General features: G+C 60.9%; 1 protein-coding gene across 1 annotated transcript in view; it reads left to right on the forward strand.

Moving 5' to 3' along the window:
• Positions 1 to 14,537, forward strand: part of LOC119107289 (trichohyalin) — a 71,434-nt gene that overhangs the window by 26,475 nt on the left and 30,422 nt on the right. Inside the window, exon 2 of the mRNA XM_037230709.1 lies at positions 10,560 to 10,713. Within this exon, the coding sequence (XP_037086604.1) occupies positions 10,615 to 10,713 (99 nt within the window). The 5' untranslated portion in view covers positions 10,560 to 10,614. The remainder of the gene's footprint in view (positions 1 to 10,559; positions 10,714 to 14,537) is intronic.

Genomic DNA, 14,537 nt, shown 5'->3' on the forward strand with positions numbered 1-14,537 from the left:
TGACCAGAAACAGCTTCATGTTTTGCAACAGTTATGCGCTTAGTTTGTTTCCTCTTGGACCGAGAATAGATGCAGCGCTGTTGACTTGGCAGTGCGTTTCATTTTGACTCCCGTAATTTCACCGCTTCATATTGATCTGTGTAAGCATGTCATCGTCCGTTGTTGATGATCTTGATCTTGGTATGTGTCATGTTGACAGGTTTTTATTCTGAGCATCGTTCACTGCGTCAAATATTTTAGCTTCCCGTTGCCTGATGAATGTTTATATTTTTGAAAGGCCTCACTGCCCAAATGTCTTTATTATCTTGTTAAATCTATCCGGAAAAAAACGGGGTCAATAGTAGGCGTACCGGGGTTTCGAGAGCGACGTTGCTGGGCTCCTTGTTCAGTTCCACCTGAAACGAGGTCGCTATAAACGCTGCTGGGGCTTCCAAGGCGGGCGTGATGCATGGGTCGAGTTTACGCGTGATTAGAAGTCGTACAAAAAGCCAGAGAGAATGGGCGGCTGCCAGAACGGTCGATTGGGTTCCCTTGCTCGGAGCCTCCTCCCCGGCGCCGTCAGAGCCGGTAACGAGCAGAGCCGGCCGCCGGGGCAGGCAGGTCGCGTGGCCGGCGTTCCTCCCTCCCACGAGCGAGGAGAGAGCCGGCGTCGCCACGGGCGGCGATGGGATCTCGGTTCACTGGCGAGCGGCGACCGGTGGCACGAGCCCGATGTTGTCCGTGAGGCCCGGCTCAGTCCGTTGTCATTGGCAACTCGCGGACGGCGGACGGCGGCTGGTGTCGATGACCGCCCTCCGCGTTACGCACCTCGCCCCCGCCCCGACTGGTGAGACCCACCACTGCTGCCGTCAAGCGACACATCCCAACTGATGAAACCCGCCGGTGAACCCGCCTTCCCGCGAGCGGCGCCGTGGCCACCGTTGCGCCCCCTCTGACTGCGCGGGCCGAGGCGGTGCGTCCCCTCCCCGACGGCTGGCTCGGCCGCCGCGGAGGATGACCGCCGGGCGGGACATGACCTCCTCGCCACGCCTGCCGGCGCAGGATGCCTGACATGGCACGCGGCCCCGGCCAAGCGCCACGTTTCCGCATACGCGCGTCGCTTGCTGACGTGTCCGCGGGCCGGCGGCCAAGTGTGCGTCACGCACGCGTCCCGTGGGAGTGCCACCGCCTCGGCCGGTCAGGACGCGCGTGCCGCTTGCGTTACGCACACGGATTCGAACCAGGCTCCAAAAGTTTACCTGATTTGTTAGCCCAGTGTTCGAGTGCTCTTGCTGCGTTGCATTTCCGCACTCGTGTGTTATTTACGAATGCGTTCGATCTGGGTCTCGACGGTTGACATTTCTAGTCTTGGTTTGATTTGAGGTCGGCACTTTCAAAGCTTGACGTTGTGTCAAGTCAGCGCGGCGCCGCCTGACCCCAGCGTGTGCGGGCTCACCTTTGGTGCCGACAAATATTGTTGTAAGTGGAGCCGGTCGAAGCGGGCCGTGCGCCGCCGAGCGAGCTTCTCGTCGTCTTTGTTTCACAAACAAGCCGGTAAACACGCGGCTGAAAAGGACAAACAGACGGAGGGACCGCCGGTCGAAGCCGGTCATTAGCGGAGAGGACCGCGGAAAACGAGACCGTGGCCAGAGGCGCACGCAGGATGTCTGGCTGGGAGGCTGGGCGGCTTCTCCAACTTCGGAGGCGCCGCAGACCATCCTTGTGCCGTCTTCTCGGCTGATACCCTGCCGCGAGCTGACGACAGCGTTCTGACGACAGCTCCCGACGGCGGCGGACCCGGTGGCCAGCAATTGCTGGGAGCAAGGTACAGTCAAGTGGCACACACCCGTCGACCATTTAACCGACGTGCAGACAGGACTATAAACAAACAGCCACCGGCGTGGCGACGGCACCGGTCAGCGGCGGGAGGCTGCGGCTGCGGGCGCCCACGCCAGCGCCGAGGCGTCGCAGGCGGGTGGCGAGTGAGCCCGCCACTTACGTCTCAGGCCGCGCGGGGAGCAATCGCTCACGTCATGCTTCTGCTGCACCCGACGTTTCAAACTACGGGTTGCAACAAGGCGTTCCATTTAAGCAGATGAAGTGAAGCGTAAACTCCCCAATTGGCTGAATGGTGTAAGCCAGACTAGGCGTGCCGGCCTTGCTGGAGCTCCAGTCCGACTCACCATGGTCTGCTCTGCTCTGCTCTGCTTCGGTCTGCTCTGCTCTGGTCTGATCTGGTCTGGTCTGGTCTGGTCTGGTCTGGTTTGGTCTGGTCTGGTCTGTTGACGAACGCGTCGCGGTTGTTGTCCCTGTCTTGTGATAGAACAATCGGTCGTGAAATTCGAAATGTAGTCGCACTGGTGAGTCGGCACGTCAGTTGGCATGGGCAGTTAGGAATTGCCATTGAGAAATTTTCCTGCGGCACATTAAAATCAAGAGCACTCCTCAGTTCAGTACCTGTAGAAAGTTATCGATTTTAAATGTGAGCGTTATGATTGCCAACAGCACCAGTTGGTGACCTGCAACTCCGCCACACATGCGTAGCTAGATTAAATCATCCACATATCTGGAGTAGGGTGTGACTCCAAAATATGTTTCGGTAGATGTCGTGGGAATGTGCGCAAACATGATCGCGGGTGCGGGAACTGCACATGCTTTGGGTTCTATACCGAATAATGCATGTTACTCTCATCATCCCCATGCCCATCACAGCTCCGCGGTGTTTATTTTCCTACCGCTGCCGCAAGGTTGAGTTACCTGACACCTGCATCATGGAGCTGCATGGGTCTTCTTTGCGGGTGGATGCAAAGCTGCCTAATGGAAGTCTGCATTAGCGGCAGCGGTGGTCATGTCTCGTTCAGCTCAAGCTAGGTGTCGTGCTGTACATAATGAAACGTTCGGATGCATTTAGAAAAAATACCGTCAACCCATCCGCCGAAAATGCTCAGCTCTTCTTACCGACTTGTCACATGTGTCAGTTTTGCGAAAGTCGCTCTCACATATGATCACCCTCGACCGAAGTCGTCTTACTGTCCGCACCCATTTGCAGCCAACTCACAGAGCTGCTGGTGTTGACCTGGTCTTGACTGTGTAAGCGCGTTACACTGAGTGTCTGAGCCGCAGTGTGCAGTGTCTGTGTCTCACATATCGAGCCGCGGTGTCTGTCCAGCAGTAGGCCCCACTGTGCAGTGTCCGTGTCTCACATATCGAGCCGCCGTGTCTGTCCAGCAGTAGGCCCCACTGTGCAGTGTCTGTGTCTCACATATCGAGCCGCCGTGGCTGTCCAGCAGAAGGCCCCACTGCGCAGTGTCCGTGTCTCACATATCGAGCCGCCGTGGCTGTCCAGCAGTAGGCCCCACTGCGCTGTATCCGTGCTTCACATATCAAGCCGCCGTGGCTGTCCAGCGGCAGGCCCCACTGCGCAGTGTCCGTGTCTCACATATCGAGCCGCCGTGGCTGTCCAGCAGTAGGCCCCACTGCGCTGTATCCGTGCTTCACATATCAAGCCGCCGTGGCTGTCCAGCAGCAGGCCCCACTGCGCAGTGTCCGTGCTTCACATATTGAGCCGCCGTGGCTGTCCTGCAGCAGCCCCCCCCCCCCCCCCCGTTCTGGCGGGCACCGGAAGCAGTGTGTTAAACGTGAACGGGCCTGCTTGGCTGTGCAGAGATAGGCGCTCCAGACCCACCAAGCCGGCTGGAGCGTGGGGCGACCGGACGTTGTCAGTCGCGGCGACTCGCTCACAAGGCAGGTCGCGGTCTCATCCAGTCTGTCCCAATCACTTCTCTCGATGTTCTTATGCAGCTGTCTCCTGCCTTTTTCATCTGTACCGCACATTTCCTCAATGTAGGGGCGCTATCCCTGGCATTTTCGGTGTGGCAATGGGGGGGGGGGGGGGGAGACAGCTCCAGTATGCTAATAGGGTCTTGTACGGGGGCAGGATTTGCACACCCAGCGGCTCGAAAGATCCCCGCGATGTCACTGGCTATAACATGGGTGAGGCCTCCCGACTGCCGCCACCTGCAAAACCAGAAGACTCACCACCGAAGCCAGGTGCAGACAGAGTGGGTTAATGGAGACACTGATAGTTAAGAGCCGTCAGGTGTTCCTGTCTAGTGCCCATGTCCCGTACCTCGGCAATGCGGGGTCAGCACACCCTTCAACCGGCCAAAGCTGGTTTCGCTGCCGTCTAGAGCTCGAGCCGACGCGGAAGCAGAGGCCGTGGTCAGCTCCTGGGTGAAACCTTGACTACCTCCCTGACCGGACCAGGGCCGCTCCCGCCGCCGCGGAGCCGTGACCACCTCCCTGACCGGACCAGAGCCGCTCCCGCTCACGCGCAACCGTGACCACCTCCCTGACCGGACCAAAGCCGCTCCCGCTCACGCGCAACCGTGACCACCTCCCCGACCGGACCAGAGCCGCTCCCGCTCACGCGCAACCGTGACCACCTCCCTGACCGGACCAGAGCCGCTCCCGCTCACGCGCAACCGTGACCACCTCCCCGACCGGACCAGAGCCGCTCCCGCTCCCGCGGAGCCGTGACCACCTCCCTGACCGTACCAGAGCCGCTCCCGCTCCCGCGCAACCGTGACCACCTCCCCGACCGGACCAGAGCCGCTCCCGCTCCCGCGGAGCCGTGACCGCGGGCCGTGAGAGCGTCTGCCTGAGAGCAGGTGGGAGCCGGCCGCCGTCCCAGTTCCCAGCGAAGGACTAGACTCACGACCCGTCCCGCGGCCGTCACAGGCTCTCGTGTGCTGCGCCTGCGCGCCGGCTTTGTCGCGGCGGGTGTGCGCGGGTGCGCTGTCGGCGTGGGCTGGCTCGGGAAGGACTCCGCGCCCTCACCATGGTGGAGCAGTGGGGTAGTAAGGGTGGTCGTCTCACCCTCGAGTGTACTGAACTCTCCTTCATCCCGTCCGCACCGAGCGCAAACCCAGCGCGTCTGCTCTCGCCGCCTGTCGGCTTCGGCCCTCAGCACGCGCCCGACACGTGTGAGAGGAGAGGAAGCGTCGGAACGGCTGAGGTCTGGACGATCTTTGTGTCGGCTGCTGCCGTGTGGGGCCTTTGCCGTTCGGCACCGGTGCTGGGCTGGGGGGCTGGGCTTCTAAGAGCCAGATCGCTGCCCGGAGGAGGTGGTTTAAAGGCAGAGAAGTGTTTGAGAGGACTTCAGGCCTTGCGTTATTTCAGACTACCCTGCTGCCTGCCCGGCCAGTCGGAATCTTATCTCTGAGTCTCACCGGGCTGTGACGGCCGCCTCCTGTCTTCGATTCTGACACCTCCTGGCCACTGGCCGACCTACTTGACGCGGCTGCAAACCCAGTCCGTAGCTCCTGATATGGTGGCAGCCTGGGACCTTGTCACAGCCTCCTGACTCCTGGCCTCCCGCCTGGGCATCCTGACCCGACTGCTTCCTGGTCCCGCGTCACGGCTTCCTGACTCCTGCCCTCCCAGCCTGGGCCCCCTGACCTGACCGTCTTGCGCGTCATCTGAGGGCGCTGCTGTCCTCAGTCTCCGTGGGAAGGTTCCGCCGGTCGTGGGAACGGTCAGGTCCAGGATGAGGCTCAGTCGAACGCCTTTAGACCCATGTTTATTTTTGGTTCGGTGCGAGCTCCTCAAACGCCCAGACAAATTTTCCTGGATGGGCCGAAGCTGTGAGCACCGTAAGCCCGTAGACGTGTCCGATGGAATAATGGACGTGGCTGGGCGGAGTCGTGTTTGGTTGTCCAACACGCACACCCACGCGGGTGCGGTGGCCCGCCCAACGCGCCTACCTCAGTTAATTCAGTGACAGGCAGATGTTTTGGACCGCGGTGTGGAAAAGTTATCGTCCTGCGTTCCTGTAGATCTCTGACCGCTTACTCCAGTGATCACGTGCTTGCAAAGAAGGCATGGTCTGAAGCTTTTTATCGACCTTCCGGCATTCCGAAGCGCTTATTTGAAGGCTGCGCGCGCGGGCTTTAATTATCGAACGGCCTTGGCGGTGTTCATCAGCCTGTATGATAGGTAATAGAACTCTGAGAGAACAGTTGGTGGATGCATCATATGTGAGACGCGGCGCGGAGCCGTGAAAAATAGTCACGTGAGACTAGTAACGATTATCCACAGAACAGACGTGCTAAGCAGTTGCGTCGGCCCTAATAAATTTCGGCTATCTCGATGATGGATGACTTGAGTTATTTCATTTGTTCTGGAAGTAATTATCATGAGCGAGAGATGAATTAGTGTGCTGATCGGCGATAAGCGCGTCCGTTCTGCATATTGAATCAGCTGGCAGGCGGAGGTGGCGGACGAGGGCTGCCGCGGATTCCTGGGTGGCTGCTGGCCGAGAGGTCAGAGAGCCCGAACAATGGCAGACAAGGTGTGGAAGCCAGGGCAGCGAGGGAAGAAAGACAGACAGAGAGTTACATTGAGTGGCACCAAAACGTGCCCGTGCATTGTGAATCCACGTCAAAGACACGGTTTTTTGTGTTTGTCATCTAATTCGAATGCCAGATCCTGTCAGAGTCAGCATGACGGTGGTATGCTCTGATGTTAAAGGTGCAAAAAGAGAGGAAATAAAGATGGCCGGTAAGGGAATGGTGGGAAGAGACTTGAAGATGACGGGAGTTACGTCTGCTACGTCGGGCTGAGTCCCAGCAGAGTGCGGGGAGAGGCGGAGTCCGTATACGTAGACGGACAGGGCGCAGCCCTGCGGCCTGACCCCGGATGTTCGCTGTCCATACTGGGCGGTGCGACTGGCGAGCCAGCTCCCTGCCAACTCGTGGCCCCGGTATGTGACGTCCGTCCCTGCCACCGCCGCTGACCTCCGCCAGCGGCCGGCACCAGCAGGACAGCAGCTGCTCGAGCGGATCTCGGTCCTATTGAGCCATGGCCCCTTGGCGCTAATTTGGTCTCAGTGGTCTTTGATGCTCCGTAAAAGGTGTGCGACGACGTGCGTCCAGTTCCCGGTGGAAAAAATCACAGTCCGACCGAATCGTTCTCATCCCTGACCAAGCTCTTTTCGCGCCCCGCATTGTTTCTGACTGGGGCCCACTCCTGCCCAGTCGTCAGCCTCTGGCCGGAGCTCGTTCCCGCCCGGTCGTCAGCCTCAAGCCGAAGCCCTCGTCAGCGTTAGGCCGGAGCCCACTCCCGCCCAGTCGTCAGCCTCTGATCGGAGCCCACTCCCGCCCAGTCGTCAGCCTCTGGTCGGAGCCCACTCCCTCCCAGTCGTCAGCCTCAAGCCGGAGCCCTCGTCAGCCTCTGACCGGAGCCAGGTCCCGCCCAGCCGTCAGCCTCTGACGCACGGCTCACTGAGAGGCGGGGGTGGGGATACGCATCGGGACGGGCATCGGCTCCCGTCCCGCCAGCACTATTCATGAATCTGAAACCGTGTCGAGCTGTCCAGACGCGACGCACCCGCCGGTCCGAAGGCCGTTGAACCGCGCGACTCGGCCCGTGTCGCTGCGCCGATTTACATAGCCGGGGCGAAAGCGGCGCTCTCAGGTCGCCTGTCTTTTTGAGAGCACCCGCGCTGCCCGGTCCCGGGGGAGAGTGGACCCGTCGGCCCCGGCATCTGGACGTGGAGAATGCACCGGCAAATACGAGGAATGGAAACGCGTTCCCAGAAAATTTTCCGACAGCCGAAGTAATGACGGCTCGGCATGGCACGTGTGGGCGGCGGTTCGTCGCGGCGCCTTCGACGTTGCGCCACCGCGTTGCCATTGCGAAGGGAGGAAGCCCGCGTCCTGGGAGTATCAGCAGCGCTCTCTTCTGGCTGGCGGCGTGGCGCAATGACAGGCACGTGGAGCGCTGCGGTTGGCTAATCGTCGAAGGCCGCTCGCAGCCCGTCGCTGGCGACGCGACGATGGAGAGGAGCCAGCTGCGGCGCGCTGATTCCCGGTTGCGTCCGGTTCGGCAGTTGCGTTGATGACGCAGCAGGAGCGCCGCCCGTGCGGTGCAGCCCGCGGAGATGGCGCTGTCAGGCAGCTGTCGGGGGCCGGGCCGGAGGCGGAGAGCCAGCTCAGAGGGCGATTCCGTGGCCGTGGCTTCTGCCGCGGCTCTGTCAGACGGCGCCGGAGCCCGGACGAGCGGTGCGCGGCTGATCGTGGAGAGATCCCGTCGCAGTGGGGGCCGTCACGACTCCGTCAGCTGGCTGCCGCGGGCCGGCCCATCAGAGGGGAGCCGGGTCGGAAGCCTGCCCAGTCACCGTGCAGTGTTGCCGCCATTTGGTGGACTGCCAACAGCGCTGACACCAGCGCGGCGCCGGGACACGTGTGACGCGTCGCTGTAGGTCCCACAGATGCTGTTCGTCACTGCGCGGGGCCTTGTGCAGCTCTGCTGCCCCGGCGACAGCACGGCTTTGCCGCAGCGGTCACGCAAGGCGGCCTCACGGGCTACCGCACTCCTCGGGCTGCTCTTCTCCAGCCGGGCTGCCCCTTCGCCCCGCCGGGTATCGGCCAGGCGGCGTCAGTTGCTGATTCCGAGCACACGTGGTGGGAGGCCTCGTCGGGCCGCCGCGGTCCAGATGGGCCGCCAGGACAAACAGGAGCCGCCGACAGCGCGAGACAACTCCGCTCCGCAAATAGCGGGGCCGCAGCCGCCGCGAAGCTGGGGGCCTCGCCGCCTCTCCCCTGGCAGAGTCAGAGCCCTCGTGGGAGCCTCGGCCACTTGGGGAGGGGCGAATGGGTCACCGGTGCGGCTGTGACGTCACCGCTCGTGGATCTGCGGCAGCAAAGCGAAGGATCACTGCTCGGACCAGATCTGCGTCCGCATATCTGGGCCGCCTTTGGACCGGTCTGAGCTGCCTGCAGTGCTAGCTGGCCACTGAGGCCACCCTCGCTGGAGAGACGCCCGGTTCAACTGCCGCAGCGTCCGTATCGCAACGGCGCTTATGTGAGCGCTCCGACCGCAGGCCGGTGTACGAATCACCCGACGAAAGCCATCGAACCTCAAGGACAGATTTTCAGCGAGATATCCGTAGGATGCCGATAGTGTAGTTTGGGCACTATCGGCGGCCGGCCACGGCACGTTTTGCCTGAGGATGCGCCGTTCCCAGCCCTTCTCCCACAGTACACAGCTTGCCGCTGGGAGGCCTCCGTGCAGAACACAGCCGGCGGCCCATGCGCATTCCTGTGTAATGGGCGGGCAGGCGCCGGCGCCGGCGCCCCCCCCCCCCCCCCTCCCCCCTTCGCTCCGGCAGTGCTGGTCATCAACACTGCCCGCCGCCGCTCTCGCACAGTGCGGAGCGGGCGCAGCGGCCGGGCTCGGCCGCGCGCGCGAACCAAGGTCAGCAGAGTGGGCCGACAGGCGTCACTCGACCACGACGGCAGCTACACCACTCAGCCACGCCCCCTGCCCCTCCCCCTCCCTCCGCGGGCTATGCTGCCGGCATCAGACCGGCCGCGGCGTGTATTTTTACGTTCGCCGGCGCGCGGCCTGCCGCCGGCGGCCGGGCCTGCGCACCTGGCGCCACCTACATCGGCCGCGCGCCGCCCGGCCGGCCCTTTGTGCGCGGGGACTGCGCCGGCCGGTGCCGGCCGCGGGCGCCGGCTAATCGGCTCGCCATGTGGCCGGGCCCGCTAGCCGCCGAGGCGTGCTCTAACCCAGTTTCGGCCGGCCGGCGTTTATCAGGCGTCCGTCGGCTCACCTCCTGGCCGGCTTCCCCACATCCTTTGTGCGCGGCGGCGGCGATTGAGCGTTTTCAATTTCGAGGCGTCACTCCGGCCGCCGGCCGCGCGGTCAGCCGACCGGCCGGCGCGGCCGACTGGACGGCGCGGCCGCTTATCTTGTTAATGTCGTAACGCCACTTCCCGGACGTTAGCGGGCCAGGGGGAGGAGCGCCGGCTGGCTGGCCAGCCGGCCGAGACGCGGCCTTGCGCGCCGCCTTTACGACGAGCGCCAGTGCCAAGGTCGCCGCCGGACAGTGCACTGCTTCCATTCAGCTGTGCGGCGGAGGGAACGCGCGTGCAGTGCGCGTGCTCAGTCCTCGGCGGGTGGGGCCGTGCTGACGAGGGTGTGGGGTGTGTGTGGTGAGGCCTTTCGGCCAACGCGGATACTTCGGCTCGACCTTCGAGGCGCCGCTGTGTCCCGCGTGTTCGTCGTAGGTGCGCTCTGGCCGTCATGGGAAATATGGCGCATGAAAGGATACTTTCCCGCAGTTTTGTCAGACATCATCCAAGTGTGACATGCGTCGCATTGTTCCTCTCGTACCCGTGTCGCGGACAACCACGATCACGTGACTCAGCTCCGCCGCCGGAAGAAGGGACTGCGCGGGGTCCCCTCGACCCCCGGCGGTCGGGGGCGCGGCCTGCAGCCGGCCAGTCCCTGCCGGAGCAGAGCTCGTCCGGGGGGCCGTTTCCAGCGGAGCGAGCGGCCCGTCGGCCGGCCGCGGTCGCACGCCCCGCCACTGGGGCCGGGTCGCCGCCCCGCGCGTGTCATGTGCCGATCGCGGCGCTGGGGCGGCGCCGCGTCAACACGACTCATGTCCGATTGGCATTAGGTCTATCTTGGCGGCGTTGAGCTGTATCTAATCGTGCGCCGGCGGGGCGGTGGGTGGAGCGCCACGGCGGTCGGTGTGGCGGCCGCTGACCGGTCACCTCCTGCTGCAGAGCGGCTCCTGACGCCAGCGCGGGACACGAGCTCGGCTGCGCGGCAGGCGGCGACATGCCCGTGTCGTCCAACTTCAGCATGGAGGTGTACAACGGCCGTGACCGCGGCCGGCGCAGCAGCGAGTCGTCATCGGCTTCGGACGCTACCAGGGAGGTGAGTGTGCGGCCGGCGCACCTGTGGACGTGAGACCCCCCCCCCCCCCCCTCTTCTATCAGCGGCCGGTGCCGTAGGACTGGTGCGGCCGTCTGCAGCGCAAGCAGTTGTCGAGTCAAGTTATGCAGTTGTCGTTTGCTTTGTGCAGTGCATACCACGCCCGCGCAGCATGTAACGGTTGATGGTGTAAGGAAGCACACGTCGAGCCATTTATTCGAAACCGCTTTCTGTTTTGGTGGAACGTTACGGATTGTGTCAAGCATTTATAAAGATGCTAATGTTTACAGAAATAAACTGTTTCCCCACTGTTAAGTGCTTGCTATTTCAGTATGGTGTGAGGGCCTTTCGCACAGGCATATAAATCGTGATGGCTTTGATTCGCGCTGAGGCCCCAGCTGCTCGATCCTGCCACACGCTCTCCACCCAGTCTGCAGGCCATAGTTTGTTATTGTAAGGAAAAGGAGATGACTTCAGCAGCACGGTACTTGCTGTTCACCTGATGCAATCCTGATGCAACCATTCTGAGCCCCGGCTGGCTGCGCTGGACGACTGTGGCCAGTGCCCAGCCCGCGGACAGTTAACATTGCCATGGGGGGGGGGGGGGCACTGCTGGTGCAATTCAGGCGGACTCAACTCATCCTGGCGCGCCCGACTCAATGTGTGACAGGCAGGAAGCGGCATGCCACGCTATCGGCCGTGCAAACAGGCCCCTCACGGTGCGAGAGTTCCATAGCCGGTTCGAGAACCCTGCATGCCACTGATTAGGGACGAGAGTGTGTCGGTCCGCAGGGCTACCGCCCGCGCTGAAGGCTGGGTGCGCGACTCAACACTGTCAGATTAGGCCACGCCCTGGTCAACATGGCGAGGATGTCACCGCTGGTTGTAGCTTTAAATAGAATCAATAAATGTAATTGAATGACCCATCGTCCGATTCTGAGTACTGGGGATCAGGGAATGAACAGCTGTGGCTTGTCCTGCATGATTTGCTGCTTGCTGTTATCATAAATATGCATTACCTTCTGACTTGAGTTGTTGTGAGACCCTGTGCCATTATTTGAGCAGCGACAAGGACAGTCGGAGAGATAAGTACGCTGCATTGCAGATGTCTGCGACTTCCTTTCGTTGCCCAGCCTAAATATAAATCGACGCCCTGCGGCAACGCCGGACTCATGATGACTCTATAAGCGCGAGTCTTTGCACATGCAAGGATCGAAGGTCGCTGCGGTATGCGCCAGATCAGATCAGAATTGCAGGGTAGACAAGTATGAGGAAGATAAGGCCAAGGCAGGTGAAGACGAAGTGAGCAGAACGAGTGACCTGAGCTAGGAGTATCGCAAATGTGACCCTTGTACATCTTGCTCTATGACTGGCTTTGTCCGCTTCGCTTTCGACGAATGAAGTTATGCACATTCACCGCACATAAACTTGAAGGCGGCGAGGTCATGCTGCGCAGCACGCGGACTGGCTTATGCATAATGCTACCTTTGTGCCCTCTTTGCATGCTGAGGACTTGTTACAGTGATGTAGCAGTTATGACCCTCTGCACCATTCACCGTCGGCGATTTCCATCCGACGGATGTGACTGGCGGCGGCAGAAGCTCGCCGGGCTGTCTCGTGCTGGATCAAGGGGAGCCTGATGAGCATTGACCTTGGCCCAAATCTGGCCGCAATTACTCCCCCCCCCCCCCTGGACCCACTGACGTCACGAAAGCTCTGAGTGTCCCAACCAACGCTCGACACTTGCCTTACAGCAGTGCAAGTGTCCTAGCGGAAGCCCAACTCGCCTTACAGCAGTTCCGAGCGTCCCAGCCAAAGTCCGCGCCGCACTCCCCATACACCCGCTCCGAGCGTCCCCTCCAAAGTCCGCGCCGCACTCCCCATACACCCGCTCCGAGCGTCCCAGCCAAAGTCCGCGCCGTACTCCCCATACACCCGCTCCGAGCGTCCCAGCCAAAGTCCGCGCCGCACTCCCCATACACCCGCTCCGAGCGTCGCAGCCAAAGTCCGCGCCGCACTCCCCATACACCCGCTCCGGGCGTCGCAGCCAAAACAGCTGTGAGCCGAGCCAGGCGCTCAGTTGCCAGTCCCTCGGCGCGCCCGGAGCCCGTTTCGTGCAGCTCCAGGGCGGCCCGTATCGCCAGCTGTGCCGACGCTCGTCGACCCGGGACTGGTCCGACTCCAAACAATCTGCTCGCGCCGGGAGGCGACGGCGTGCCTTGTGCAGTTTGGGGCAGGCGGCGTTGTGCCGGTGCTTTCGTGCAACGCTGATGCAATGCGAGCGCTGGATGCAACGCCTTGCCAGGCATGGATCGATTGCCTCAAGCGTGGCCCGCGCCGTTGAGACACGTCATGTCACACGTGACGCGTCGATTAGTCAAGGCCCAGCTCTATTAAGCCCCCTGAGCTGGCAATGATTTTGGGAGGTGTGTGGGTGATTTTGGGAGGTGTGTGGTAACAGTGAGGCAGCTGATCTGGACTCCGCGTGGCCGCTGTCACGTCTTTATTCTCACTTTTTCGAGAGCAGAGGACGCGCTTATGCCTGGCTTACTAGACTACGATTTTAACAAGACAGCACTAAAAGCCTTATTTCTCGTAGAATAACCAGGAGAATGGAGAGACAGATGCATTGATATTTCGGCTACATGCCCTGATCGAAACAAATATCACTACTTATGATATCTGTCTCTCCACTCTCCTGGTTATTCTGTTAGGAATAGGGTTGTCTTATTTATAGCATAATGGTCTTTGCAAATGCACGTGGCAACTTCGAGATTGCAAGTTGGTTTTGGTGTTCCCGGAAAAGTCATAAGGTATTGTGGCATGATCCCATAAACGGCGTATGTAGTCCCATTCGAACCTCACATGTGTCCTTCAAATAGGTTTTAGCTGGCCCTTTTTCCTGGCTGCCATGTTTTGAAAGAACTCCTGGCAGGGATTTATAAGCGGATTGTGGGTTGCAAGTTGGCTATTTTTGAATGTTACATAAAGATGTGGTCCGTTAATGTGACTTAGATCGTGGCTAGACATCGTTCCTGGTAGACGCACTGCACACTCGCCCTCCTCTGCTGCCCGACGGTCAAGTGGTATGGCTGTCGACACGCTCAGCAAGTGCGAGGCCTGCAGAGGCAAATCCACCTTACCCAGGCGTTGTGTACCGGATGGCACTTTTCTTTACCAAAAGGGACAAAAAAGGATACTGACGTATGGACCCCGGTGAGCAAAACCTCCGCCTCGATTGCCGTCGTGAAGGTCGGTCTGCGCCAGGAAAGGTTTGTTGGCTGACGTTTCTCACTGGAGCAACATCGCCATCGTGCCTGTTTTCCGCGTCTCGCCGTTCGGTCTTAAGATGAACGTAGGTCTACGCACCGTGTCACTGATCACAGGGAGTCTTCTGATTTCAATCAATCCACGTGTTGGGATTTTCTTGTTAGCGCCGCTTAAAAAAAAAACATGTCTATCCGGTTAATTTCTGCGTCACTTTCAGAAATCCATCGCCTAGCCTACGACCGGTTCGGTGTGCTCGGTAGCACGCGCGCTGAATGTTGCCTGGGAAGTCACGCATTTCGGCTCCATGACTGAGGAGGCATTATGTCTTAACCACCACACCTCAGTGACTGGCAAGGCGTGACAGGTTCACACAGAGGATGGGATGGCTGCGACCAGCGATGAGCTCACAGCCCGGTCTCACGAGGGGGAAAACCACTCGCGGCTGCTCAACTGCCGTCAGCGATGGAAACCGCGAAATTGCCCTCTGCTATGCGGCACCGAGCCGTGGCATTGAACGCATGCAATGGTTGAGATGTTTCCCCGAATGGCGCGCCGTT

Source organism: Pollicipes pollicipes, unplaced genomic scaffold (genome assembly GCF_011947565.3).
Source record: "Pollicipes pollicipes isolate AB1234 unplaced genomic scaffold, Ppol_2.1 Scaffold_6686;HRSCAF=7923_pilon_pilon_pilon, whole genome shotgun sequence".
Taxonomy (NCBI): domain Eukaryota; kingdom Metazoa; phylum Arthropoda; class Thecostraca; order Pollicipedomorpha; family Pollicipedidae; genus Pollicipes; species Pollicipes pollicipes.